Here is a 26456-nt window from a genome sequence, read left to right on the forward strand (position 1 = left end):
CAGCCCTGAGCGTGAGGTGGGGGTGGAGGGCAGTTAGGGCAGGACTATAGGTAATGCCCCTCTCCAGCAAAGCCAACACGTCAGGAACAGATGGGACCCCTGTCTGCTTCTCAGCTCTCCTGACTTTCCCTGGGACTTAGGACCTGACCCTGCCTTGCTCTGGGCCTCCATCTACAAAGTGTCTATGTGATGAGGCAGTCAGCCCAGGTATTCACTAAGGCCTGAAGCTCCCATGCCCTGGGATTCCTGCCCAGAGAAAGGAGGCAGCCCTGCTCCCAGCTCCCCTATCCCTCCAGGCAAGGCAAAAGCAAGGACTGCAGCTGACTGGGGAAGCTCAGTTGAACATGAACCACCCAACCAGTCCAGGTGCTTCTCAGGTGACATTTGGAATCCTGACAGCAATGTCACCTGTTTTACAACACCACCAGTCATTCTGCAGTTGAGGACACTGAGCCACAGACAGGGCGGAGGCCTGACCCGAAAGCTCACATACTCTGCACTCCTCCAGGTCTCACGGAGAAGGAGGAGGGCTTCCTGGTCCAATCCAGCTGGGGGCGCTATGGCCCGGCAGACCAGGGTCCTCCAGTGAGGAGCTCTGGACCAAGGTCTAACTTGTCCCCATGTACTGCTGTGGGCTTGCTCCACCCAGTGCCAGGGGTAGGTCAAGGTCAAGGGGCCTCTTAGGCATCTCCTAAGGGCATGCTACTATCCAAATGTTTGTGTCCCCACTAAGGTCATCTGTTGAAATCCTACACCTTAAGGTGATGGTCTTTGTAGCCGGGGGCCTTTGGAAGGTGATTTGATGAGAGGGTGGCATCCTCATGAATGGGATTGGTGCCCTTATCAAAGAGGCCCAGAGGTGAGGATGTGGCAAGATGGCACCTCCTATGAGCCATGCCTCTCACCAGGGACCAAATCTGCTGGCATCTTGAACTTGGGCTTTCCAGCCTCCAGAACTGTGAGACAGAGAAATAAGCCAGGCGAAGTGGCTCACCCCTGCAATCCCAGCATTTTGTGAGGCTGAGGTGGGTGATCACTTGAGGTCAGGAGTTCTAGACTAGCCTGGCCAACATGGTGAAACCCCATCTCTACTAAAAATACAAAAAATTAGTCAGGCGTGGTGGCGCATGCTTGTAATCCCAGCTACTCGGGAGGCTGAGGCAGGAGAATCGCTTGAACCTGGGAGGCGGAGGCTGCAGTGGGCCAAGATCGCGCCATTGCACTCCAGCCTGGGGGGAATAAAAGAGAGAAATAAATCTCTTGTTTGTAAGCCCCTGCGTTTACGGTGTTTTGTTTTTGCACCTGAACGGCCTAAGGGACTAAGACCACCAGGAATCATCTAGGCCTCAGCTTCCCAAAGCACTCCCCACTCCCCAGTTCCTACAGGGCCCCGACCCCAGCCCCAGCACCCGTTATTCACATTTTTTACTTACAAAGGAAACTTTGAAATGGACACTTCCTGTTACTGTCATTCAATAAAAATAATCCCCAGCACTTGAAGGCAATCATACAGAAAGCCTGCAACAACGCAGACAGTAGACTCTTCAGGTGGTGGTGCCTGCTTTAGGCTGGCTCTCCCCGGGTCAAAAGGGACGTGATAAAGTGTCAAAGGGATGTTAAGGATCAAGTGGGCACCAACTGCGACTCCCCTCCCACCCCCGGACTTAACGGATGACAAGGAAAACAGAAGGAAGCCGTTTCTCTCCAGGACATGCAGTGTCTGTTGGAGTTTTGGAAAAATGCTTTCTCTCGAGTCGCTGGGGGGAGCTCCCAGGCTGGACCCCCCCAACAGGTCCTCCCCCATCGCCCTCCCAGCCCCCGCCCCCAATCCCCCTCCCAGCCCCCATCCCCGCCACATCCCCTTCCCAGACCCGGTCCCCGCCCCATCCCCCGCCAGACCTCGTCCCCACCCCCATCCCCGTCCAAGCCCCGCCCGAGAGGGCGTCCTGCCCTCTCATTGGGCCTCCCGCCGGCTCATTTGCATGGTCCGAGGGGGGCGGGGCGCTGGGAATGCCCTGGCGGAGACACTGAGGCCGGGTAGAGAGCGCTTGCGGGCGCGGGGCGGAGCTGCTGAGGATCAGGACCCGAGCCGATTCCCGATCCCGACTCAGATCCGAACCCGCGCCCCCGCCCCGCCGCCGCCATGTACGACGCCGAGCGCGGCTGGAGCTTGTCCTTCGCGGGCTGCGGCTTCCTGGGCTTCTACCACGTCGGGGCGACCCGCTGCCTGAGCGAGCACGCCCCGCACCTCCTTCGCGACGCGCGCATGTTGTTCGGCGCTTCGGCCGGGGCGTTGCACTGCGTCGGCGTCCTCTCCGGGATCCCGCTGGGTGCGTCTGGAGCCGCCGCCCGGGCTCCGCGTGCGGAGGGGTCGCCCCCTAGGCCGGGGAGCGGGGGATCCCCAGGGGTCGCGGGGTCCGGGAGGAGCGGGCACCGGACGCGGACACGGTGGGGTGCATCCCGAGAGCCCCCTCCGGGGCAGATGCTTCCTGCGGGGGCGCTGTTCCTGGGCCCGGGAAGGGGGCGTTGGAACCCCGAGCGGTCCGGGCCGAAGCCTGGGACTCTCGTGCGTCCCCACCCCTACCCCTATCAGGCGCCCGTGCATGAAGGGAGACCCTCGCCTCCGGACTGAGAGTCGGAGCGTCTCGGAGCTACTGGGAGTAGGGAGCGCGACCCGGGGCGGAGGGTAGTGCTGGCCCCTGCGGACTCCTGATCCCCTGTGTCCTCTCGGGAGGTGCTGGACGGGCTGAGCTGCCGAGGGGCCGATTTGCCCTGGGCCGGACAAAGAATGGGGCTTTGGCCGGTGACCCAGGGTGGGCTCCTTCCCTCTGGGGATTGAGGGACTCAAGACACCCCGCGCCTGCGCTTTTCTTTTTTTCTTTTTTTTTTTTTTTTTTGAGACGGAGTCTCGCTCAGTCGCCCAGGCTGGAGTGCAGTGGCGCGATCTCAACTCACTGCAAGCTCCACCTCCCAGGTTCACGCCATTCTCCTGCCTCAGCCTCCCGAGTAGCTGGGACTACAGGCGCCAGTCACCACGCCCGGCTGATTTTTTGTATTTTTTAGTAGAGACGGGGTTTCACCGTGTTAGCCAGGATGGTCTCGATCTCCTGACCTCGTGATCCGCCCACCTCGGCCTCCCAAAGTGCTGGGATTACAGGCGTAAGCCACTGCGCCCTGCTGCCTGCGCTCTCTGGGTCGCAGCCCAGCCTTCTGGGGGCTGGGTAGCCTCCCAGAAGGGCAACCCTGGGCATCCTCCAGGGCAGGCTAACTGGAGTCTGGTGGGGAGGGGTACCATGAAAGAAGAAAGTTGTTTCCTCCTCCTCCTCCTCCAGTGTTTGGGACCCTTCCTGGGGGCTGGAGTGCATCCCTGGACACCCCCCAATCCCATCCTCTCCTCTAGTTTCCACTGACCTAGGCCCACCCTCCCCTCTCCAGCTCAGTACTCCTGGAAGTGAGATTCCGTACATTTGAATCTTGTCCTAATGAAATATTTGTCCTTGTGGGTACCTGTGTGTGTATGTGGTGGGGGTGCAGACGGAGGGTTTGTTTCTAACTAGCCCGAACTACTGGGGTGTGGTATGCTTCCTGCGAATTTGTGTGCCACAGTCCTGGAGGCGGGGAGGGGGTTGTGAGCCAGCAGGCAGGGGCTGCGGCAAGTAGCATTGTGGAGCTATTGACACCCAGACTTCCCCAGGCAGGAGATTATGCCCCCATCAGCCCCCTTTTATCTGGGCTTCCTTAACAATGGACTCTTTGCCCTGCCTGCCAGAGCCAGCAGGGGGTGACTGTTCAGTGGTGAGGAAGCGGGTAGGGGAAGCCCTGCCATTGGGTAGGAGCAGTGGGCAGCCTCTGGGCTGACTGGGAGGTGGGGATTAGGGATTAGACCGTCCTGGCTGTCTGCCTTCCCCTAAGCCAAGGGGAGAGGAGCAAAGGGCAGGAAATGTGGCCTTCAGGAGGATTAGACCGGCCACATGATCATTTGCACACCCTGGGGTTTAGCAACAATAAAAGTCAGTTTTTTGTATCCCAAGGTGGCCTGTGGACACCCACATGGACAAATGTTTACATTGGGACAGAATTCAAATGCAGTGGTCCCAGGAGCCTAAAGTACACTCACTCTGGTATAGAAAGGATTCCTTACTGGGCAGAGGACAGATGCAGCCTGGGGCTTTCCCGGGCAGGACACAGGGAGGCTCAGGAACCACTAAGTCCCTGGAAAGTGGATCTGGAGGTGTTGGCAGGAGCCAATCCCTGGGTTCCAGGGCTCCAGGTCCCTGCTTTAACCCCCTGTCTCACAGAGGGCTGTGCACTTGGGGACTGCTGAGCGTGTCCCAGAGGCTGCATCCTGGACACAGCTCCTCAGTGCATCTGAGCTGAGGCTAACCTGGCAGGAGGGACAGGCAGAACCTGCCAGCCACGTGCAATTCCACCCCTCTGGCCTCTCAGGGAAGGAGAGCTGTGAGTCAAGATCAGATTTGGGTCAGGACAGGCTGGGGCATGCCCATCCCTGTGCATCCCAAGATTTATGGCTGTTCAGGGGTTGGGCTGGGAGGGGTGGTCTTGCATGCCAGGAGAGTGCAGATCAGCCTGAGAGGCCAGGCCAGTAAGTGAGGTCAGATCTCCTGCACCTGACAGCATTAAGGCCATCTACGCCAAAGCTCTGATGCTGATATGTTCCTGGCCTGTAACTTTGTGGGGCATGGGGGTGAGGCCTGCTCACCTGGGCTTCTGGAAGAGTGGGAGACTCATTCCTGTGGCTGAGGCCTACAGCAGCGCTGTGTGGTAGGAATATACTGGAAGCCATGATGTCATTGTGCATTTTCTAGAAGCCACGTTGAATAAAGTAAAAGACACAGGTAGAATTAATTTCATTGAGCCCTATATATCCAAAATAGTATCACTTTCACATCTATTCAATATAAAAATTTACTAACAAGATATTTCATACTAAGCCGCTGAAATCCGGTTTGTATCTTACACATCTCAGTTCAGACGAGCCACATTTCAAGGGCGTGATAGCCACATGTGGCTCCCATAGTAGACAGTACTGGTCTAGACAAATGTTGGTGGCATCCTTGCTGTCTGGTTTCTGGCCTTGCCAGAATTATCGCCATCCCAGTGTGGTACATTCTTTCATGTATTTGTCTCCTGTCCCCAGAGCAGACTCTGCAGGTCCTCTCAGATCTTGTGCGGAAGGCCAGGAGTCGGAACATTGGCATCTTCCATCCATCCTTCAACTTAACCAAGTTCCTCCGACAGGGTCTCTACAAATACCTCCCAGCCAACGTCCACCAGCTCATCTCCGGCAAAATATGCATCTCACTCACCAGAGTGTCTGATGGGAAAAACGTTCTGGTGTCTGACTTTCGGTCCAAAGACGAAGTCGTGGATGTAAGCAGTTTGCTTATCTGGATGTTGTCAAGTTAGAAAAGCTGTTTTAGGATGGGTGTGGTGGCTTATGCCTGTCATCCTGGCACTTTGGGAGGCCGAAGCGGGTGGGTTGCTTGAGCCCAGGAGTTTGAGACCAACATGGCGAAACCCAATCTCTACAAAAAAATACAGAAAAATTAGCTAGGCATGGTGTTGTGGGCCCGTAGTCCCAGCTACTAGGGAGGCTGAGGCAGGAGAATTGCTTGAGCCTAGGAGGTGGAGGTTGCAGTAAGTCATGATCATGCCACTGTACTCCAGCCCGGGTGACAGTGAGATGCTGTCTGGAAAAAAAAAAAAAAGACTGTTTTGTTTTGGAAGCAACATAGGCAGTTGTAGGCCCCCTGTGCCAGAGTGGCATAAACTCTGTACGCCTCCAGTGATTTGGTCCATAATGTTTATAAACCCTGAATGTTCCAGGGCAGTTTCTTTTCTTCACTTTTTTTCTCTTTTTTTTTGGTGGGGGGCGGGGTGCAGAGTCTTGCTCTGTCTCCCAGGCCGGAGTGCAGTGGCGCAATCTCAACCTCCCGAGGAGCTGGGACTACAGGCACAGGCCATCACACCCTGCTAATGTTTGTACTTTTTGTAGAGACAGGGTTTTGCCCTGTTGCCCAGGCTGGTCCCAAACTCCTGCACCCAAGTAATCTGCCCACCTCGGCCTGGCAGTTACAATTTCAAATAATTCCTGCCTTTCCTTCAAAACTTGGCTCATGACCGTCCAGTCCAAGGAACCTGTCCTGCAGGTGTGCCTCTCCCGAGCTTCCTCTATGCATCTTCCATAATGAAGATGCTTTCTCATTGGAAACCCTACAAGGGTGGGAACGTGCCTTATTTGCCTGTATCCTCAGGGTCTAGCAGAGAGAAGATAATTTGCAATACCAAAACACCATTAAATTCGGCTGATGCTTTCATAAGCGCTCCTTGGACGAAGGACTCCATTTTACTTAACAGATCTGTGCAAGACAGCAGCCTGGCGCGTCTAACCAGCAGCCAGTTTCATCCTCTGTTTAACCTTGTTTGCAGAAGCTTTCTCTAAACAGCCAGCACTTGTCTGTTCCCACATGCGTCCGTTCTCCCAGTGAATCACTGTGGTGCCTGCTGACTGCCCTGTAGCACAGCGCTTCGCTAAGTGTGATCCTGGGACCAGCACAGCAGCAGCTCCTGAGAGCTTATTGGAAAGGCAGACCCTCAGGCCACCTCTGACCTGCTACATGGGAATTCTGGGGAGGGACGCAGAATCTCTGGTTCCACAAGCTCTCGGGTGATGCTAATGAATACCGGCATTTGAACAGCACCGATCTAGCCCCTTTCAGTCCGTGAGCCAACAACCCTTGGTCCTGTCTGTGGTGACCCAGTGTGACTCTCGTGGGGAGCAAGGAGAGGAAGTTGAAGTTCACTGACAGAGTTGTTAAGGGGATTATGCAATAGATGAGACCCATGGGCCTGAAATCCGAGGGTGTATGTTAGTTCCCCGTTCTTTCGACCCATGGATTAACCTACTCTGTGCAAAGGGCATTTTCAGGTTTGTTGTCCTGCTCACTTGGAGAAGGCTTATGAAGGATCAGGGAAATTAAAAGGGTGCTCTCGCCTATAACTCCTCTCTCTTTTGCTTTCACAGGCCTTGATATGTTCCTGCTTCATCCCTTTCTACAGTGGCCTTATCCCTCCTTCCTTCAGAGGCGTGGTAAGTCGGCTTTCTCTGCTAGTGCTGAGTCCTGGGGGCCTCTAAAGCGTGCTCACACATCTCCTGCCTGCAAGGCACTAGTGTCAGGCACCTCAGGGTCTGTCCCACGGTGGAGCCCCATGCCTCACTGCCTTTCAGACAGAGTAGCCACAGCTGGCCCTACTTCCAGGCTACCCAGGCAGCAAAGCTTACTGCATGTGTAATTAATTATCTGGCTATCTGTAAGGTAAACTGGCTGGTTCACTTAATCTGCACCTTAAGCATCAGATAGCTTCTCAGTGATCTAGTTAAACTATAGGATGTTGGCTGGGCGCGGTGGCTCATGTCTGTAATCCCAGCACTTTGGGAGCCTGAAGCAGGCAGATCACTTTGGGAGCCTGAAACAGGTCAGGAGTTTGAGACCAGCCTGGCCAACAGTGTGAAACCCTGTCTCTCCTAAAAATACAAAAATTAGCTGGGCATGGTGGTGTGCACCTGTAATCCCAGCTGCTCGGGAGGCTGAGGCAGGAGAATTGCTTGAACCCGGGAGGCGGAAGTTGCAGTGAGCCGAGATCGCACCACTGTACTCCACCCTGGGTGACAGAGCGAGACTCCATCTCAAAAAATAAAAATAAAAAAAAAAGATAAATAAAGTATATGACACTGAAGAATCTGTTACCCCTGGAAGAATCTGTTACCCCTGAAAGGTGGAGCTTTACTCTTAGGAGGAACTATAACAGTTATATATATATATATATATATATATATATATATTTTTTTTTTTTTTTTTTTGAGATGGAGTCTGGCTCTGTCACCCAGGCTGGAGTGCAGTGGTGCAATCTCGGCTCACTGCAACCTCCGCCTCCCAGGTTCAAGCAATTCTCCTGCCTCAGCCTCCCGAGTAGCTGGGATTACAGGTGCCTGCCATCACGCCAAGCTAATTTTTGTATTTTTAGTAGAGACAAGGTATCATCTTATTGGCCAGGCTGATCTCCAACTCCTGACCTCAGGTGATCCGCCCGCATTGGCCTCCTGAAGTGCTGAGATTACAGGCGTGAGCCACCGTGCCCGGCCAACAATCATATGTGTTCTAAACAACAACAAAAATCTGTAAGCCTGGTCTAACCTAGATTTGTGCTTTGTTTTGTTTTGCCACTTTGTGATGCGCAGGAGGAAGTTTAGGCTGTAAAATACTAGCCTTTTAGGGGAATTTTTGAACTCACAAGAGCAGCAGCGGAACCTTTGATGCAGTCCTGTATGTAGCACCGGCAGAGCCACGTGGCAGAGGGACTCACATTAGGAGCCTCCCATTACAGGCTACGTACTCCTATGCATTATCTTATAGGGTCCCCACAACCGAGGGGAGATGTGATTATTCATCCTGTGTGGCTGTGGGGAACTTGAGAGTCATACTTGCCCAAGGAGCATGGCCAGGGAGCTTGCGCCCAGGTCACTCTCTGCTCCTCCGTCAGAACAGGGCATGTCTTGGTTCACTGCAGGGTGGCTCTTCTCATTCTCTGTAGTTTGGGGTCCAGGATAGTGGTCCACGGAGCCACTGGAGTACCCAGCCACTGAGTGACCAAAGCACATTTTGGATTTCCGACATTGCCGCAGCATGGTTGGGCATCAGCAGGACCCCAACCCCTTGTTATGCTGGTGGCTTTATGTGGGTATTTGATCTTCCCCGGAACTCAGCAGGAGTGCACCCAGCAGCAACGTAGTGATGCTCTCTGGCTCCCCAGTGCACGGTGCTGGCTTTCCTTCCTGGTCAAGAGTTTCAAGCCCTCTGGGTCCTACTCTGTCCTTTTCAGCCCATAGCTTTGTTGGAAAGCTGCTGGCAGTGTTCGGATTTGGCTGAGTTCAGTGAATATGTGCATTGGCTGATTTCTGAGCCATGCCAGGGGGATGGAGAAGCCGAAGCGGGAATGTTTGTTCTGCAGGCTCTGGACTAGGCACTGGGTCTGTGCCGGCTCACTTGCTAGTCTTGCATCGTTCCCCAACCCCCTCTGGGGATGTCTGGCCACATCAGAAGACAGTTTGGGTTGTCAGAACTGGGGGAGTGCCAGGCCAAGGCGGGTAGATCATGAGGTCAGGAGATCGAGACCATCCTGGCTAACACAGTGAAACCTCATCTCTACTAAACATACAAAAAAAAAAAAAAATAGCCGGGCATGGTGGCGGGCGCCTGTAGTCCCAGCTACTTGGGAGGCCGAGGCAGGAGAATGGCGTGAACCTGGGAGGCAGAGCTTGCAGTGAGCTGAGATCCTGCCACTGCACTCCAGCCTGGGCGACAAAGCGAGACTCCATCTCAGAAAAAAAACAAAACCAAACAAAAAAAAACTGGGGAAGTGCCACTGGCATCTGGTGTATAGAGGCCCGGGATGCTGTGTCATCACCCGTTGAGTGCGCTCATAGGAATCTTGCTGACAATTAGAACCCATTATTCTTGAAATTCAATGCAAGCAAATTCAAAGCATTACTGTGTACATACCACGTGCTAATCAGTTGCACCACTGGAGCTCCTAAATTCAAAACATTACTATAAAAAATTTCAAAATGCATGGAAAAGTTGTACGTGGCAGGAGAATATTTGGGCTTCAGACTACCCCTTGAATGAAGATGATCCACCAGCCGCCTTCCTTCTTGGTCTTCACTCCAGATTCCTGGCATTTCATTCTGAGTCTCTTTATGCTAGTGAGCTTTTTGTTTGTTTTTTGAGACAGAGTCTCACTGTATCACCTAGGCCTGGAGTGCAGTGGCGTGATCTCAGCTCACTGCAACCCTCGGTGGTAACTGCAACCTCCCGAGCAGCTGAGATTACAAGCACACACCCCCATGCCCAGCTAATTTTTGTATTTTTAGTAGAGACAGGGTTTCACCATGTTGCCCAGGCTGGTCTCGAACTCCTGGCCTCAAGTGATCCATGTGCCTCAGCCTTCCAAAGTGCTGGGATTACAGGCGTGAGCCATCATGCCCAGCTCCTAGTGAGGTTTTTGATGCCTTGCTACATCTGCCCTAGAAATTGTGTGGCTACGATTTTGGGAATGTTGCTGTGTAAACTTGTGATCATTTCTGGACTCCAGGCAAGAATCTTGATGGCTAAGGTGTAGGCTGAACATGTCTGATTCTCTCCTGGACCTGTTTTAGGCCAAACTCTGCTCTGAAATTCCTCCGTGTGGAAGGGCGGGCTGAGGAGAGCCTCCCAGCTGGAATCTTTTGGAGGCCTTTCTCTGTGGGTATCTAATGGCTGGCTCTGATGGCTGGCTGTGATGGCTGTGGCTGGAAATCATTGTAGACACGAGTTTCACAGGTGCAGGCTCTGTCCAAATTGTAGCAAAAGCTGCCTGCCCCAGCTGAGCTATGGGCAATAAGGTGGTTTAAGGATATAGATGAAGGAAAACTCACCCCTAGAATAATTTATCCAAAATGCTGTTGTGTTGTGGGTTAGAGGACATTTTCTGAGGTCCCAGGTTCATTGTTTAAGTCTCAAAAGTCTCTCCAGGTGTTGGTTCTAATTGTCAAAGCGTGGGGGGAGACAGGCTCGTGGGTTAAAGGTCTTATCCCAGATTTGTGTATCCTCCTTGCAAGCAGCAAAGGGGTCTGGATTTGAACCCATGACCATGTTTCTCCTTTGGGTTTCCATCACACTCTGTCCCCAGTGCACTGAGCACCCCCTAGTTCATATGGCCCCCTTAGGCATGTTACATGAGCACTCCTATAGGTGTCCATCTGGCTCTAGGACTTGGCCAACACAACATGGACTCCAGTCTCCATCTGCCTCTTTGCCAGGCACTTTTGTGCAGTGCACACACTGTACAACAGTAGACAGCGACCCTGAGAGCCAGAGTAGAACCTGTCCTAGCACAGGAATGCTCAGTAAGGATTTGTCGCAGGAGTGATTCCAAAGCCAATGAATGTCCTCCCTCCATATCAGCCTGTTTGCGGCTCTGAGAAGCTCTGCTCACATGTGAAAGCTTGTTAAGCAGTTAAGCACTAACCCAGAGCTTCAGACAGTGCCAGTCCTTTTTTCCCTTCTTTAAAAGCGATATGTGGATGGAGGAGGGAGTGATAACGTACCCTTCATTGATGCCAAAACAACCATCACCGTGTCCCCCTTCTATGGGGAGTACGATATCTGCCCTAAAGTCATGTCCACGAACTTTCTTCACGTGGACATCACCAAGCTCAGCCTACGCCTCTGCACAGGGAACCTCTACCTTCTCTCGAGAGCATTTGTGCCCCCGGATCTCAAGGTGAGTTGGTGGTGAGGGGGTAGGTGTTCTGGGTGCAGCTCTTCTTTGCCTCCCTGATTGCCAGGAACTACCAGTTGCTCTCTGCACAATCAAACAGAAATAGACCTTGTCTCTGATGGTTAATGGAAATAAAAGGCGCTTGTCCCAGAAGCTCAGGTGAGGCACCACCCTGATTATGGGAATCCCCTGGGAACATATACCCAGACCTAAAACTCACATCCACTTCCCAGGCTGTGGTTATATAGTCAGGGGGGTGCAGTATGGGTATTAGGATTTTTTATTTTTTTAGTTATAAAGATGATTTTTTGTTTGTTTGTTTTTGAGACAGGGTCTTGCTCTGTCACTCAGGCTGGAGTGCAGTGGTGCAATCATAGCTCAACTCCTGGGTTCAAGCAGTCCTCCCACCTCAGGCTCCTAAGTAGCTGGGACCCACAGGCATGCACCACCACACCAGGCTAATTTTTAAAAATTTTGTAGTGTTGCCCAGGCTGGTCTCACACTCCTGGCCTCAAGTGATCCTCCCACCCCAGCCCCCCAAAGTGTTGGGATTACAGGCATGAGCCACTGTACCCAGCCACTAAGATGATTCTTATTTGGAAACACGGTCAAGAACAACTGCGTTGGGTAGTTTAACCTTTTTTGATTGTGGTTGTTTTAGTATGCCTTACCACTCTACCATAGTAAGAAATTTGCAGACCATGTACACCAAACTTTGGTGCTCCTGGGGAGAAAGAAAGAAGGCTATGCAATGCAATGCATGCTCACAGTCCAAGGGAGAGGGAAACCTGTCTAACAGGATTGGTTTTCCTGTGTGCTTTATAAGCAGATGAGTAGAAGAGACAGCTCTTATTGTCCTAGTAACAACTGGGATAGGCTGCAAAGTTTGTTAGGTTGGAGGCTTATTCCGGGACCAAGGGACCCCAAAGAAACAAGCTCCTGCCAGGTGCGGTGGCTCACGCCTGTAATCCCAGTACTTTGGGAGGCTGAGGCAGGTGGATCACTTGAGGTCAGGAGTTTGAGACCAGCCTGGCCAATATGGTGAAACCCCGTCTCTATGAAAAATACAAAAATTACCCGGGCATGGTGGCGGGCATCTGTAATCCCAGCTACTAGGGAGGCTGAGGCAGGAAAATGGCTTGAACCTCGGAAGCGGAGGTGGCAGAGAGCCGAGATCGCACCACTGCACTCCAGCCTGGGCAACAGAGCAAGACTCTGCCTTAAAAAAAAAAAGAAAAGAAAAAGGAAAAAAAAAGGCTCCGGCCTGCTAGGGTGCCTGCAAAGTCTCCGTGGAAGGGTGACATTCAAGCTGAGACCTGCAGGGAACTGTCTCCTGGGAGCACAGAGCTGTTTGCTCAGCCCCCAGGTGTCTCAGTCCCCCCAGCCAGCAGACTCAGAGCTTGCGTGATTCTTCGGTGCTCTCTGCGGTCTTCCAATGATGCTTAAATAAATGGTGCTTGGTGTCTCCCTGCTGTAGTCCTCTTGCTTGCTTTGCTCACAGGTGCTGGGAGAGATATGCCTTCGAGGATATTTGGACGCATTCAGGTTCTTGGAAGAGAAGGGTATGTATGGGCTGGGAGGATCAGCCATGCCCTTTTGACAAACGTTTACTAGCGGTCTTGGTAAACACTTGAGGTTTGCCGTACACCTTAGTGCCCAACACCTTCCTTGTGTTGCTCAACCTACTCATGATCCCGGGAGATAGGAAATCTCTGTCCCATTTTACAGATAGGGAAACAGAAGCTTGGAAAGGAGAGCCAAGCAGCACACACCCCTCCCTAAGGGGCAGAGCCGAGATTTGAACTGGGATGTCATGACTCCAGGGCCCTCTCCCTCCCCAGGGTCCCCTTATCTGAAGGCGGTTTTTCTTTCCAGCTCGACCTCTTGTGATCCTTTAGTTTAACAAGGGCTGAAGTTAAAGAGTTTCTGCACCTGGACCCCACATGAAGCAATCAGATTTCTCATCTCCAGTCAGGTGTGGGTCCAAGCCCATTAGACCAGTTTGCTCTTCCCAGAGCACATTTCTGCCTTCAAGTCATCCTGGCTTGTCAGGGCTCAGGGAGTTCTGCTCTAGAAATATTAGAGTGGAAGCAAAAAGATGTGTCGGGAGCTATTTTTCTTTAATACTAAAAGTTGGTTGATGTATTGGTCTTGTGAATTTGTCATTGTCCAAGACCAAGGAGACTGCATTTTTAAGGACATATGTGTATTTATCTGCTCAGAAAATGTTCATTGCTGTGTGCTAGGGATACTGCAGTGAACACAGAGGTGTGGCCCTTGCCAGCCTTGTGAGAGAAGTGAGCAGATAAGTAAGCAGAAGGGTGATGCTGTATCGATGGGAAAGTACAGGTGCCAATGAGAAGGCACAGGTGTCAAGGAGAAGACACAGGATGCTGGAGGCTCATGCAGGATGGAACACCAAGGCCCAGAGGAAGAAGGGCCTCTCGGAGGATGTGAATCCACATTAAGACTTTGGGGATAAGTAGGAGAGCCTTAGGCATGAGGGCCCATGGATGCGAGGCCTTCAGGACACAGAGAGGATGGCATGAAGGCCTGTGCAGCTGGAGGGGTGGGGATGGGGACACTAAGAGATGGCTGGAAGCGTGGGGGTGGGGACACTAAGAGATGGCTGGAGAAGAGGGGGTCAGGAGTGGTGAAAAATGGGAGAGGAGGGCAGGCTGGGCCTTTTGGATACAGGGGGATTGCATCCTGCAGCAGTAGGGAGCCACTGAGGGCTGCTGCAGTAGGAGTGAGGGGATCAGAGGAGAGCTTTGGAAGCCCCCTGGATGCAGGACAGGAAGGGAGATACCAGCGTCTAGGAGACCAGTGAGGCAGCCAGAGGCTCCACCAGCATCAGGGCTGCGAGGGTCATGAGGAGGAAACCAATTTGAAGGAGTCCAGGGGAATAGGACTTGGAAATGACCGATGGGACATTTGGAAAGAGGAAGACAGAAGAGCGCAGTCCCGGCTCCTGGCTTTAGCAGTTGGGCAAGGGGAGATGGGGAGATGTGCCCATGGGTTGACGGTTGAGGACATTAGGAGGGAGCCGGTATGGCAGGAAGAGCTGGTGTGCCAGAGATGCTGGAAGCAGCATCTCCCTGAGAACAGATACCTGGCAACATTCCTAAGGGAAAGTGACATCTCAGAGGGTGAGGAGGGCATCTGATAGGGCCTGGAAAGAGCCGGGGCAAGCATGAATGTGAGGTTATCTTGGGGGGCAAGGCTCAGGCGTTGAGGAGCAGCCCCTGGTCTCTTCAGCCTGAAATTGGAAGCCAGAGTTTGGCCAGGTGCAGCTGTGGTTGTCTGAAGGCCCCCTCCCGCAGCCCTGTGTGCCAATGCTGTAAGAGCAGGGGCCACTCACTGGTGCTGGTGGCTGAGTCCCAGCACCCAGGACAAGGCCTGGCACATACAGGTGCCCAATCCTCCCTGCTGGGTGCTTCTTCCAAGGCCGTGTGATAGAAGTGAGTACCCTCTTTGACATCAGACCCGGCTTCAAATCCCGGCTCTGCTATGTATTGGCTGTGTGGCTTTAGACAAGTCTTTTAACCTTGCTGTGCTTCTGATTTCTCAGCTGAAAAATGGAGATGATGATAATGGTTGCTGTAAGGCCTGATGGTGAAGCACCTAGCTCAGGGCCTGGGACGCAGGTGTAACCAGTGGTTCAGTTGTTATAAATGAACACTAACCCTCGCCTTTGCACCTCATGAATCCAGACGTGTAGATGGAGCCCACAAAGCTAGCAGGAGCCAAGCTCACGTGTGTCCTGCTTTAAAGCCCCATACCCCTTTCTCTGGGTGACAAAAACCTGTGCTCATTCTCTTCCCTTCCCCTCTTCCCCTTGCATTTGGCTAATAACAGGCCGGCTGCCTGCCTCCCTGCAGTTGGGTAGATGGGTGGGTAATGACCAGCACTCCCCACGTTCACCTGATGGGCTTGTTTTCCGTGCCCTTCCACAGGCATCTGCAACAGGCCCCAGCCGGGCCTGAAGTCATCCTCAGAAGGGATGGATCCTGAGGTTGCCGCGCCCAGCTGGGCAAACATGAGTCTGGATTCTTCCCCAGAGTCGGCTGCCTTGGCTGTGAGGCTGGAGGGAGACGAGCTGCTAGACCACCTGCGTCTCAGCATCCTGCCCTGGGATGAGAGCATCCTGGACACCGTCTCGCCCAGGCTCGCTACAGGTACCCACTCCTCAGGGTGAGCATGGGCAGCACCTTGTTTTCTTTCTTGTGCATTATGGAGGAAGGTGGTACTGCCACATGGGAGCGATAGGGCGAGGCAACCATGACAGGTGGTTGGGAACATCTCCTTCCATGTGTACAGCCTGGGCTGCTGCCATCACTCCCAGCACAGCCCCCAACCCCCCCCCAGTCCTGGAAACTTGCCAAGTCTCCCTTCTTGTGGGGTCATGACCAGGAGGAAAACAAACTCCAGCTGAGCCCCTTGGGGTTCCCCATATAGGCTCCCGCCTGTGGCAGCTGGGCCCTCTGTCCCGCTTTCCAACCCTGTCTCCCTAACATGGCACCTGAGCTCCTGCCATCCTGGATTTCATGGACCCCAAGGATGGGGGTTCTGCATCTGGGACTTGGCCCATTACTCGGAGCTCCTTTCCGGCCGCCTCCCTCCACCTGTCCACCCACCTCAAGGCTCCTTTCTTGAGGCATCTCCTAATTTCTCCCTTCCCCTAAACCCACAATTTTGAACCTCCATTGAATGGTGCTGTATTTTATAATGTCATCAAATATGAAATGGAGACAGTGCTATGGTCCAAATGATTGTGTACCCCCCGGGATTTGTCTGTTGAAATCCTAACCCCCAACATGATGGTCTTAGGAGGTAGGGCCTTTGGGAGGAGATTAGGTCATGAGGAAAGAGCTGTCATGAACAGGATTGGTGCCCTTATTAAACAGATCCAAGAGAGGTCCCTTGTCCCTTCTACCATGTGAGGACTCAGAAGGTGGTGTCTATGAAGAAGCAGGCCCTCACCAGACACCAACACGTCTTTTGCCCCTTGATCTGGGACTTGCAGCCTCTAGAACTCTGAAAAATCGATGTTTGTTGTTTTATAAGCCACTCAGTTGGTGGCATTTTGTTACAGTAGCCTGAACACGGACTAAGTCAAACAGAAGAACCCACAAACCAGCTACAGAGTTGGGCATTTGGAGAAATTCAAAAATGAGTCAGACATATCTCCTTGTTCTTGAGGTGCCCTAAGAGATGGGACACAGCAGCTGCCCAGGTGCATTAGTTTGTTCTTGCATTGCTATAAAGAAATAACCTGAGACTGGGTAACTCATAAAGAAAGAGGTTGAATTGGCTCACAGTTGCACAGGCTGGACAGGAAGCATGGTGCTGGCATCTGCTCAGCTTCTGGGGAGGCCTCAGGAAACTTACAATCATGGCAGAAGGCGAATGGGAAGCACGCACATCCCATGGCTGGAGCAGGAGTGAGAGGGAGAGGGAAATAGAGGGAAGGTGCCATACACTTTTAAACAACCAGATCCCACGAGAATGAACTCAATATCAAGAGAACAGCACCAGTGGGGAAATCCACCCTCACGATCCAATCACCTCCCATCAGGCTCCGCCTCCAACACTGGGAATTACAATTCGACATGAGATGTGGGCAGGGACACAGATCCAAACCATATGACCAGATTAATATGATTTGAGGCATCACGAGGTCATTAAAGAGAGGGACTAAAAGACTGGGGCTCCAGGAAGAAGGCTCTGGAATCCAGCAGAGGGTCAAGGACCAACTTGTAAAGCTGGTGGTGCGTGAGAAGTACCTAGGAGAACATAGATGCTGTGACGTTTGATGTAGCTGTTTTTTGTTTTGTGTTTTGTTTTTTGAGACAGAATCTCGCTCTGTCGCCCAGGCTGGAGTGTGCAGTGGTGTGATCTTGGCTCACGGGAGCCTCCATCTCCCAGGTTCAAATGATCCTCATGCCTCTGCCTCCTGAGTTGCTGGGATTACAGGTGTACACCACCACACCTTGCTAATTTTTGTGTTTTCAGTAGAGACAGGGTTTCCCCACGTTGGCCAGGCTGGTCTTGAACTCCTAACCTCAAGTGATCCAACAACTTTGGCCTCCCAAAGTGCTGGGATGACAGGCATGAGCCACCATGCCCAGCCTGATGTAGCTGTTTCTGTGCACATTATTTGCTGTGGGGTATATTCAGATTTCTTAATACAAGATGATTCTTTGCCTCATGACTTACACACCATTTTCTATTTAATTTCAGCTGTGATATTGGAAATGGACATGTCTTTTCAAGGAAAATAAAAGCAGGCTTTCTGGAATGGCGACTTCCAAACATATTTGTCAATTTAAAGGAGCTGGGAGTGGGGACCCTATGCCCCGTCAGCACTCTCTTAGCTGTTCTTGGCTGTGCTCCCCACTTCAGCTTCACACTGCCCTTGCTGTGCAGGGAGCAGCCTGGGCCGGGCGCAGTGGCTTACACCTGTAATCCTAGAACTTTGGGAGGCTGAGGTGGGTGGATCACCTGAGGTCAGGAGTTCGAGATCAGCCTGGCCAACATGGTGAAACCCCATCTCTACTAAAAATACAAAAAATTAGCTGGGCGTAGTGGCAGGCACCTGTAATCTCAGCTACTTGGGAGGCTGAGGCAGAAGAATTGCTTGAACCTGGGAGGCGGAGGTTGCAGTAAGCCAAGATTGCGCCACTGCACTCCAGCCTGGGCAACAAGAGCAAAACTCTGTCTAAAAAAAAAGAAAGGAGCAGCCTGGCAAACCCCACCTCATTGCCTTTGTGAGTGCTTCTGACCCTTTGGCTGCCAGGACGGGCGTATTTCATGGAAATGCTAAGCACCAACAGAGTAAAGTGGTTTGGTTTTTCACACTGGTGGGAGATAGTAGCTCCAAATTGTCTTTTTCAGCACTGAGTGAAGAAGTGAAAGACAAAGGTGGATACATGAGCAAGATTTGCAACTTGCTACCCATTAGGATAATGTCTTATGTAATGCTGCCCTGTACCCTGCCCGTGGAGTCTGCCATTGCGATTGTCCAGAGGTGAGCATTTTAGGTGGTTCCGTGTCTTCCTCACAGGGTTGATATGAGGATGAAACAAGATGACAGATCATGGTGGAATGTAGTCTGGGACCTGGATTGGCATGCCGCAGATCACAGCTCACAGTCTATGCGCAATGCCCCTGAACGTTGCCCACCTGTCCTGAAGCCACACATGCACCTGTAACTCAGCGCAAGCCCAGAAACTCTGCGTGGGGACTCCTAGAGCTGTCAGTGGCCTCACATAGCAGCTGGTCTAGTCTCTTGTGATTGCCCAAGGAAACTGAGTCCTGGAGAGCTTGGGGTCACCGCTCTGAGGTCACAGAGATGCCTAGTAGAAGTGCCAGGCCTAGAAGCAGGATCCTTGCTGCCCCTCTGAGCTGTTTCCATTTATAATCACACGAAGGCTGGCACAGTGGCTCACGGCTGTAATCCCAGCATTTTGGGAGGCCAAGGTGGGTGGATCATGTGAGGTCAGGAGTTTGAGACCAGCCTGGCCAACATGGTGAAACGCCATCTGTACTAAAAATACAAAAATTAGCGGAGCATGGTGGCACGTGCCTGTACTCCCAGCTATTTGGAAGGCTGAGGCAGAAGAATCACTTGAGCCTGGGAGGCAGAGGTTGTAGTGAACCAAGATTGTACCACTGCATTCCAGCCTGGATGACAGGAGAGAAACCCTATCTCAAAATAAAATGAAATGTAATGAAATGAATAAAATAATAAATCAAGTCACGACCGGGCGCGGTGGCTGACACCTGTAATCCCAGCGCTTTGGGAGGCCGAGGTGGGTGGATAATGAGGTCAGGAGTTCAAGACCAGCCTGGCTAACATAGTGAAACCCCGTCTCTCATAAAAATACAAAAATTAGCTGGGCATGGTGGTGCGTGCCTGTAATCCCAGCTACTCTGGAGGCTAAGGCAGGAGAGTTGCTTGAACCAGGACCTGGGAGGTGGAGGTTGGTTGCAGTGAGCTGAGATCATGCCACTGCACTCTAGCCTGGGCTACAGAGCGAGACTCCGACTCAACAAAAAAAAAAAAAAAAAAAAAATCAAATCACATGGAAGTAGAACATAGGGAATTCCATCTTTCGTTCTAGGCATAGTTTGTTAATATGATTCAGAGCCAGCAGTTAGGAGAACACAGTGTGACGCTCCTAGAACTTCTTGATTGGGCTTCCTCTGATTGGGCTTCCTCTGACTGGGCTTCCTCTGATTGGGCTTCCTCTGATTGGGTTTCCTCTGACTGGGCTTCCTCTGAAAGGGGGGGGTGGGGGGTGGGGGCGGGGAGCAGAATGGTCAGAGCTTGGCTCAGCAGTCAGACTGCTCTTCTTCAAGTCCTGGCTGCACTGCTTACTACAGCTGTGTGACTCTGGGTGACTGAATCCACCTCTCTGTGCTGCAGCTTCCCATCTAGAGAGATCACCTGGAGAAAAGGGTAGTCAGGAGACTCAATCTGGTTACTGAGTCACAGTGCAGGAGTACTCATCCCGTAGTAAGCATCCAGCTAGAGATGTTGATTTCTATTTTCAGGTAATAATGATGATCGTAAAATTAGAGACAGATAAAAGGTATGGGCATTAGACCAGGGCAGTGCAATTTCTAAGCTGTGTGACCTCAGGCAAGTTACTCGACTTCTCTGAGCGTCAGCGGTTTCATCTGCAATATATGGATAGGAAAACCGACCTCAGTGGGTTGTCTGACAGTGGAGGGCACTTGATTGAAAAAAAAAGAAAAAATTACCCTGGTCTGAATATCACCCGGGACTGGAAGAAAAAAATTGAGCTAATACAGGCGTCAGGAATGGGGCTGCGTGGGCCTGCAGGGAGTCCAGGGAAGGGAGAACAAAGAGCCTGAAGGTGTGAGGAGGTGCGAGTGCTGACCTGTCTACTACAAAAAGGCTGCTGAGCCTCCTGTGGATGTGGCCCTGGACTTGGCAGTTTAATACCTGAGCTGTTAAAATAACCTCAGATGCTGTGTTCTTTAAGGGGTAGGATTCACATTCCTGCTGAAATGCTTCTGAAAGGGAGGGAATGAGCCAGCCCATCCCCAGTTGCTTTTTAAGATCATCAGGTAGTTCTGGTCTTGCCGTTTGTCCCTGGACCACTCCTAGGTCCTCCGTGCCCCACTTCCATCTGGGTGTGTGCCTTGGGCTGTCCACCACACAGCTACATCCTGCCATCTTTCCTCCTGGAGCCACTGTGCCATCCATGGATCTGTAGCTTCATTTTTCTTGGCTTTTCCCTGGTTTTTCTGGAGCGGAGTCTCTAGTAAACTCTCAAGGAAGAAAACATTTGACTTTATGTGTGTTGGGAAACGTGCTTTTTTTCTATCATATCTCAGTGATAAGTTGGCCATGTCTAGAATTGCAGGTTGAAAATCATTTCGTCTCAGTATATTGGTTAGTGAGAAGCCTGGGACGGAGACAGTCACATTCTCACTTCTTTGCAGGTGAGTGCTTTTAGGGCTGTCTTTTTATCCTTTATAATCTGAAATGTCATATGTCTTGGTGTAAGTCCTTATTTCATTTATTGAGCTGGACAAGTACTGGGGACCCCTTCAGTCAAAGCCTTCTGTCATTCTCCAGCTCTGGGAAATTATCTTCTATTGTTATTTCTGTTATCCCTTCCCTTCCATTTTATTTTTACTTTTTTTTTTTTTTTTTTTTTTGAGACAGGGTCTTACTCTGGTGCCCAGGCTGGAATGCAGTGACATAATCATGGTTCACTGCAGCCTGAATCTCCCAGACTCAAGTGATCCTCCCATCTCAACCTCCTAAGTAGCTGGGACTATAAGCACACATCACCACACCCAACAAATTTTTTAAAAAAATTTTGTAAGACAAGATCTTACTATGTTGCCCAGACTTTTTCTTCCTCTTCCTGGGGGCTCTTATTAGGAAGATGTTTGACTTCCTGGGTTGGATTCCTGTCTCTGTGTCCGACTTTCTCTCTTTGTCATGTTTTTCATCACTCTGTCTTTTTGTGTCTGCTCTGACAGGTTTCCTCAAATTTTGTCTTCTAGTCTTATCCTACAGTTTTTACTTTCAGCAAATATAATTTAATCTCCAAGAGTACTCTCTCATTCTTTTTTCTTAGCATTCTGTTCTTGTTTTATGGATGTAATGTTCTCTTGGAATATTTGCTGTCCTCTGGATCATCCCTTCTCCATTTCTTCTTGGGCTAGTTGTTCTGTTTCTTCATCTTTCTCTTTTATGCTACTTATTCTGGGCATGTGCTTGGTGGGTTTTTTCCCATATAGCAACAGAGGACTTGGAGCTCAGGGAGAAAAGGGTAGGTGCATCACCTGGCAGAGCTCCCAGATAGTGACAGGCAGGCTGCCGGAAGGATGTCTACTTGGGGATGCTACCTCTTTCCTAGAAGCCCTTCCTTTCCCTGGAGCTGGTTGAACTGTTGGGTTTTGCCCTGGTGGTGAATGCTGGCTCCCCGTGCTCTGCTGGTTTCATCACCAGCCCCCTCCCCTTCTGCCTGGAGTCCAGTAACCTGTTGAAATATCTTGCTTATTGGTGAGCCCCTGCTCCTTCCTTGTTGCTCTTGCAGATTTATCACTTCTTATAAGGGTGCGCTTGTACTTGGGGATTTTCTCTGTGCCACACTGGGAAACATGAGGTGGTTGCATGCTGCAGTCCTGAGCACTTATTTCACTCATATCTTTACACAAAGATTTGTGTGGGTGTTTACTTTGTTTTTAGTAAGTTAGTCTGTCATGTCCTTTGATCCTTTTTTTTTGGGTGGGGGGATGGAGTCTCGCTGTGTCCTCCAGGCTGGAGTGCAATGTTGCAATCTCAGCTCACTGCAACCTCCACCTCCTGGGCTCAAGAGATTCTCCTGCCTCAGCCTCCTGAGTAGCTGGGATTACAGGCGTGTGCCACCACACCTGGCTAATTTTTGTAATTTTAGTAGAGGTGCAGTTTGGCATGTTGGCCAGCCTGGTCTCAAACTCCTGACCTCCTGATCTGCCTGCCTCGGCCTCCCAAAGTACTGGAATTACAGGTGTGAGCCACCGCACCTGGCCCTGATTAATCTTTTAATGCCCAGTCCCTTCTTCAAAAGCCGGCTCCTTTCTCCCCCTGGCCTTCCTAGATTCCTTCTCCACTCCCCAGGATCAGCCTCCTCCTCCCCACCCCACCACTGCCGGGGGGATGTCTGTGGTCAGGCATTTATCAGAGACCCTGAGGTGGGGATCCTTTTTGTGTCTGGGGGATGGAGAGTCTAGAGGAGGTAGTGGTCAGACCTCTCCATGGTGCCTCTGCTGGGCTCACACGTGACCAAGCACAGCAAACCATGAGGCAGGGGATGGTCTTGACCATGAGAGCCCTTGCAGCAGCTGCCATGGGCCTCAGCTCCTCTCCAAGCTGGGAAGAGCCCTGAAAAGCCAAAGTTTTTTTTTTCCCCCTTTATTTCAGTGTAAGTCCCTTGAGCTTTCTTGAACCAGAAGTGGCCTCATTTTGCTTTAGAGATTTCAGGTGGGCTCGTCCTTGTCCTAGCATCCCAGATCCACCTTCTGGGAAGTCATCAGATTGGAGGTGACGTTGGCAGCTTTTGTAAACAAAGGGTAGTGTTGTAAGCTGTTGTGTCTGCCTATGCGTGTGTTTGTGTACTTGGTCTCATCTCTGCAGACTGGTGACATGGCTTCCGGATATGCCCGACGATGTCCTGTGGCTGCAGTGGGTGACCTCACAGGTCTTCACTCGAGCGCTGATGTGTCTGCTCCCTGCCTCCAGGTAAATACTTTGGCTGAGGGTGTGTGGGCCAGACGGGCACCTCTCTCATCTGATGAGGCCTCACACGACATTCTAGAAACAGCTGGCTGAATGCCAAGCAAGGAGTTTGCCCTTGGGTGTGGGGACCCTGTCTCATGGGAGGCAGCTGAGTCAGTCAGAGGTCCCGGCACACCTGCTGAGAGCTGTCACCCAGGCCGACCTGAACCGGGGCCTGGGAAGACTTCCCGTCGGATGAGTCTCTTTGAGTGCAGCATTGATGGTGGAAGAGCAGAGAGGCCCCGGATAAGCAGGGAAAGGTGCTTCAGACAGAATGGCTGGGATGAGGACCGGGGAGTGTCAGATAGCACTGGGGTGCCTGAGGGAAGGAGCTCTGGCGCCCATGGCACAGGAAGGAGGTGGGACTCTGGAGGGGCAGGGCTAGTAGAGCTCCTCGGAGCATGTGGCTAGGTGCCTGGGAATGCAAGCCCCCTGTCCTCCACCCTTTGTTGTACTGAGTCACAGTCTCCGGGGTGAAGCCCAGCAGTCTGTGTTGACAGGCCCCAGGGGATGCTGCTACTTAATTCTGAATTCTGGAAACTGAGCCAGAGCTCAGGGTCTGGCTCCCATTACCGGGGTTGGGCGTTATCCTGAAAATCCTAGGCCTTGGTTTCCTCACTTGGCCAACAGGGGCGATCCCCATCCCCTCACTGGGCTTCCGTGAGCTCCTGAGAGCCCGTAGCATGGTACTTGGCACATGCTGGGCATCAGGAGGTATGGCCTCTCTTGCTATTGTTGTTATTGGTAGACACAGAAGGATTTAAAAGTAGGGGAACGCAAAGATCCGATTTGCTAGGGAAGAGGGCAATAGTGGCCAAGTAGAGGGTGGATCCTGGGCCCCGGCTGGCAGCAGGCAGCAAGGGGGGCTCCCAGGGCCCAGGCAGGGACGATCTGTAGTCCGAGAGGCTTCCTTAGGCTCTTGGACAGGAGGAGGTGTTGGTTCCAAGCCCGAGGAGCGGGGGCAGCCCTGGTGACTGGTGGTCAGTGGTGCCAGGCGGTGGTAGGACACCCTAGCGGGCAAGCAGGTTTGTGTGGGGGAAACCGATAGACCCCTCCAGGGATTCGTTGGTGGACGACACCTGTGATGTCCAGTGGGAGGTGTCCAGGTAGCTGGGAGGGCCACAGGCTTGGAAGACCTAGGTGATGATATCAGCCCAGCACTGAGGGCTGGAAGAAGCTGTGTCTCTGGCTGGGACTGCATCCTGGAGTGTGTGTGGTGGTGCCCTCTACTGGCTGGCAGTGTGGGTCCACCATAGCTCAGACTGCATACTGCAGCAGCGGGAACGGCCTCTAAGCCAACTTTCTCCATGTGTTTCAGGTCCCAGATGCCAGTGAGCAGCCAACAGGCCTCCCCATGCACACCTGAGCAGGACTGGCCCTGCTGGACTCCCTGCTCCCCCGAGGGCTGTCCAGCAGAGACCAAAGCAGAGGCCACCCCACGGTCCATCCTCAGGTCCAGCCTGAACTTCTTGGGCAATAAAGTACCTGCTGGTGCTGAGGGGCTCTCCACCTTTCCCAGTTCTTCACTAGAGAAGAGTTTGTGAGTCACTTGAGGAGGCAAGTCTAGCAGATTCTTTCAGAGGTGCTAAAGTTTCCCATCTTTGTGCAGCTACCTCCGCATTGCTGTATAGTGACCCCTGCCTGTGACATGGAGGATCCCAGCCTCTGAGCTGAGTTGGTTTTATGAAAAGCTAGGAAGCAACCTTTCATCTGTGTAGCGGTCCAGCACTTAAGTCTAATACGTCAGCATGCGTTAATTCAGCTGGTTGGGAAATGACACCAGGAAGCCCAGTGCAGAGGGTCCCTTACTGACTGTTTCGTGGCCCTGTTGATGGTCAGACTGTTCCAGCGTGAGGTTCTTAGCATGACCAGTGTTTGGATGGGTGGGGGCCTTGTGATGGGGAGTGGGCTGGCCCATGTGTGATCTTGTGGGGTGGAGGGAAGAGAATAGCATGATCCCACTTCCCTATGACGTGGGAAGGGGTGCAGTTCGTCCCCAAGAAGGACACTGCCTGTCAGGTGGCCTGCAAAGATGATAACCTTGACTACTAAAAACATCTCCATGGCAGGGGTAACAAGATGATAATCTACTTACATTTTAGAACACCTTTTTCACCTAACTAAAATAATGTTTATAGAGTTTTGTATAAAAATGTAAGGAAGCGTTGTTATCTGTTGAATTTTGTATTATGTGAATCAGTGAGATGTTAGTAGAATAAGCCTTAAAAAAAAAATCGTTTGGGTGCAGTGGCTCACGCCTGTAATCCCAGCACTTTGGGAGGCCAAGGTTGGCAGATCACCTGAGGTCAGGAGTTCAAGACCAGTCTGGCCAACATGGCAAAACCCTGTCTCTACTAAAAATGCAAAAATTATCTCGGCGTGGTGGTGCGTGCCTGTAATCCCAGCTATTCGGGAGGCTGAGGCAGGAGAATCACTTGAACCCAGGAGGCGGAGGTTGCGGTGAGCTGAGATCGCACCATTTCACTCCAGCCTGGGCAACACGAGTGAAACTGACTCAAAAAAAAAAAAAAAAAACAAATTAAAAAAACACAAAAATCTAGTGTGCAGGGCATTCACCTCAGCCCCCCAGGCAGGAGCCAAACACAGCAGGAGCTTCTGCCTCCTCTCCACTGGAGCACACAACTTGAACCTGGCTTATTTTCCACATGCTTCTGGTCTGCGTTCTTTTTTTCTCCTTGCATCTTCCCATTCTCTCATCACCCCAACCTCTCTCTGTCTTCCCTACTCTGCCAGCCTTGATGGAGAGAAGCCCTTGAGACCAGAACTCACCTTTTCCCCAGGTGTGATAATTTATTAGCAAGGTCAGTGTAATATGACTGACGGTGAAACGTGTATTTTTTTCTATTTATGCATTTGAGTACAGTACATACAAGAAAAATAATGGTATGCTCAAACTGTTAAATGTTGGAAAAGAAAGTTACAACCCTCATCCATACTGTGTACGTGCCCTGGAGTGGAAGAACCAGCAAGTTCAGACAAAGCATTTGACTGAGAAGACAGACCCTTTAAAGGAAGCGGGTTCTAGGGACAAACTCTATGTGGGCCTGTTCTCTCGATGAGACCATGAACTCTTTGAGAAAAGAGGCTACTTGTGAAAATAATGAGCTCCCTTTGGGGCAGGAGTTCCGGGGTTTGAACCTGCCTTCTTACATCTTGAGGGCTAAGTGAGTTCCCAAGGCCTCTGTTCAGTGCTTGCTCCATCAGTGAGCTCAGGTCTGGTGAGTGGCAGGGTCTTCGACCCCCAACCCCACCGGGTGTCACAGCAACACACTGTCCCCTGTGGAGCTGG

The 26456-nt window shown here is 51.9% G+C and overlaps 1 protein-coding gene across 3 annotated transcripts; it reads left to right on the forward strand.

Annotated features, from left to right (window-relative positions):
• Positions 1-2005: 2005 nt before the first annotated feature.
• PNPLA3 (patatin like phospholipase domain containing 3) lies at positions 2006-25313 on the forward strand. 3 transcript variants are annotated; one of them, XM_024239761.3, is made up of 9 exons: positions 2007-2330; positions 5159-5391; positions 7046-7111; positions 11134-11343; positions 12842-12902; positions 15297-15518; positions 18238-18370; positions 23006-23110; positions 24465-25313. In XM_024239761.3, exons 1-9 carry the CDS (start codon positions 2144-2146, stop codon positions 24688-24690), a joined length of 1443 nt encoding a protein of 480 aa, XP_024095529.3. In that variant the 5' UTR covers positions 2007-2143; the 3' UTR covers positions 24691-25313. The 3 variants fall into 3 exon arrangements, with proteins under 3 accessions (XP_054399746.2, XP_024095529.3, XP_054399745.2); XM_054543770.2 differs by having other exon boundaries at positions 15402-15518; XM_054543771.2 differs by lacking the exon at positions 11134-11343 and having other exon boundaries at positions 2006-2330.
• The last annotated feature ends 1143 nt before the right edge of the window (positions 25314-26456 follow it).

Source organism: Pongo abelii, chromosome 23, assembly GCF_028885655.2.
Source record: "Pongo abelii isolate AG06213 chromosome 23, NHGRI_mPonAbe1-v2.0_pri, whole genome shotgun sequence".
In the NCBI taxonomy this organism is placed as follows: domain Eukaryota; kingdom Metazoa; phylum Chordata; class Mammalia; order Primates; family Hominidae; genus Pongo; species Pongo abelii.

Coding starts and splice junctions, on each gene's coding strand:
- PNPLA3 (XM_024239761.3), top strand. CDS start 2,144: ATGTACGACGCCGAGCGCGGCTGGAGCTTGTCCTTCGCGGGCTGCGGC. Junction 2,331..5,158: donor CCTCTCCGGGATCCCGCTGG/GTGCGTCTGGAG, acceptor TCCTGTCCCCAG/AGCAGACTCTGCAGGTCCTC. Junction 12,903..15,296: donor CAGGTTCTTGGAAGAGAAGG/GTATGTATGGGC, acceptor GCCCTTCCACAG/GCATCTGCAACAGGCCCCAG.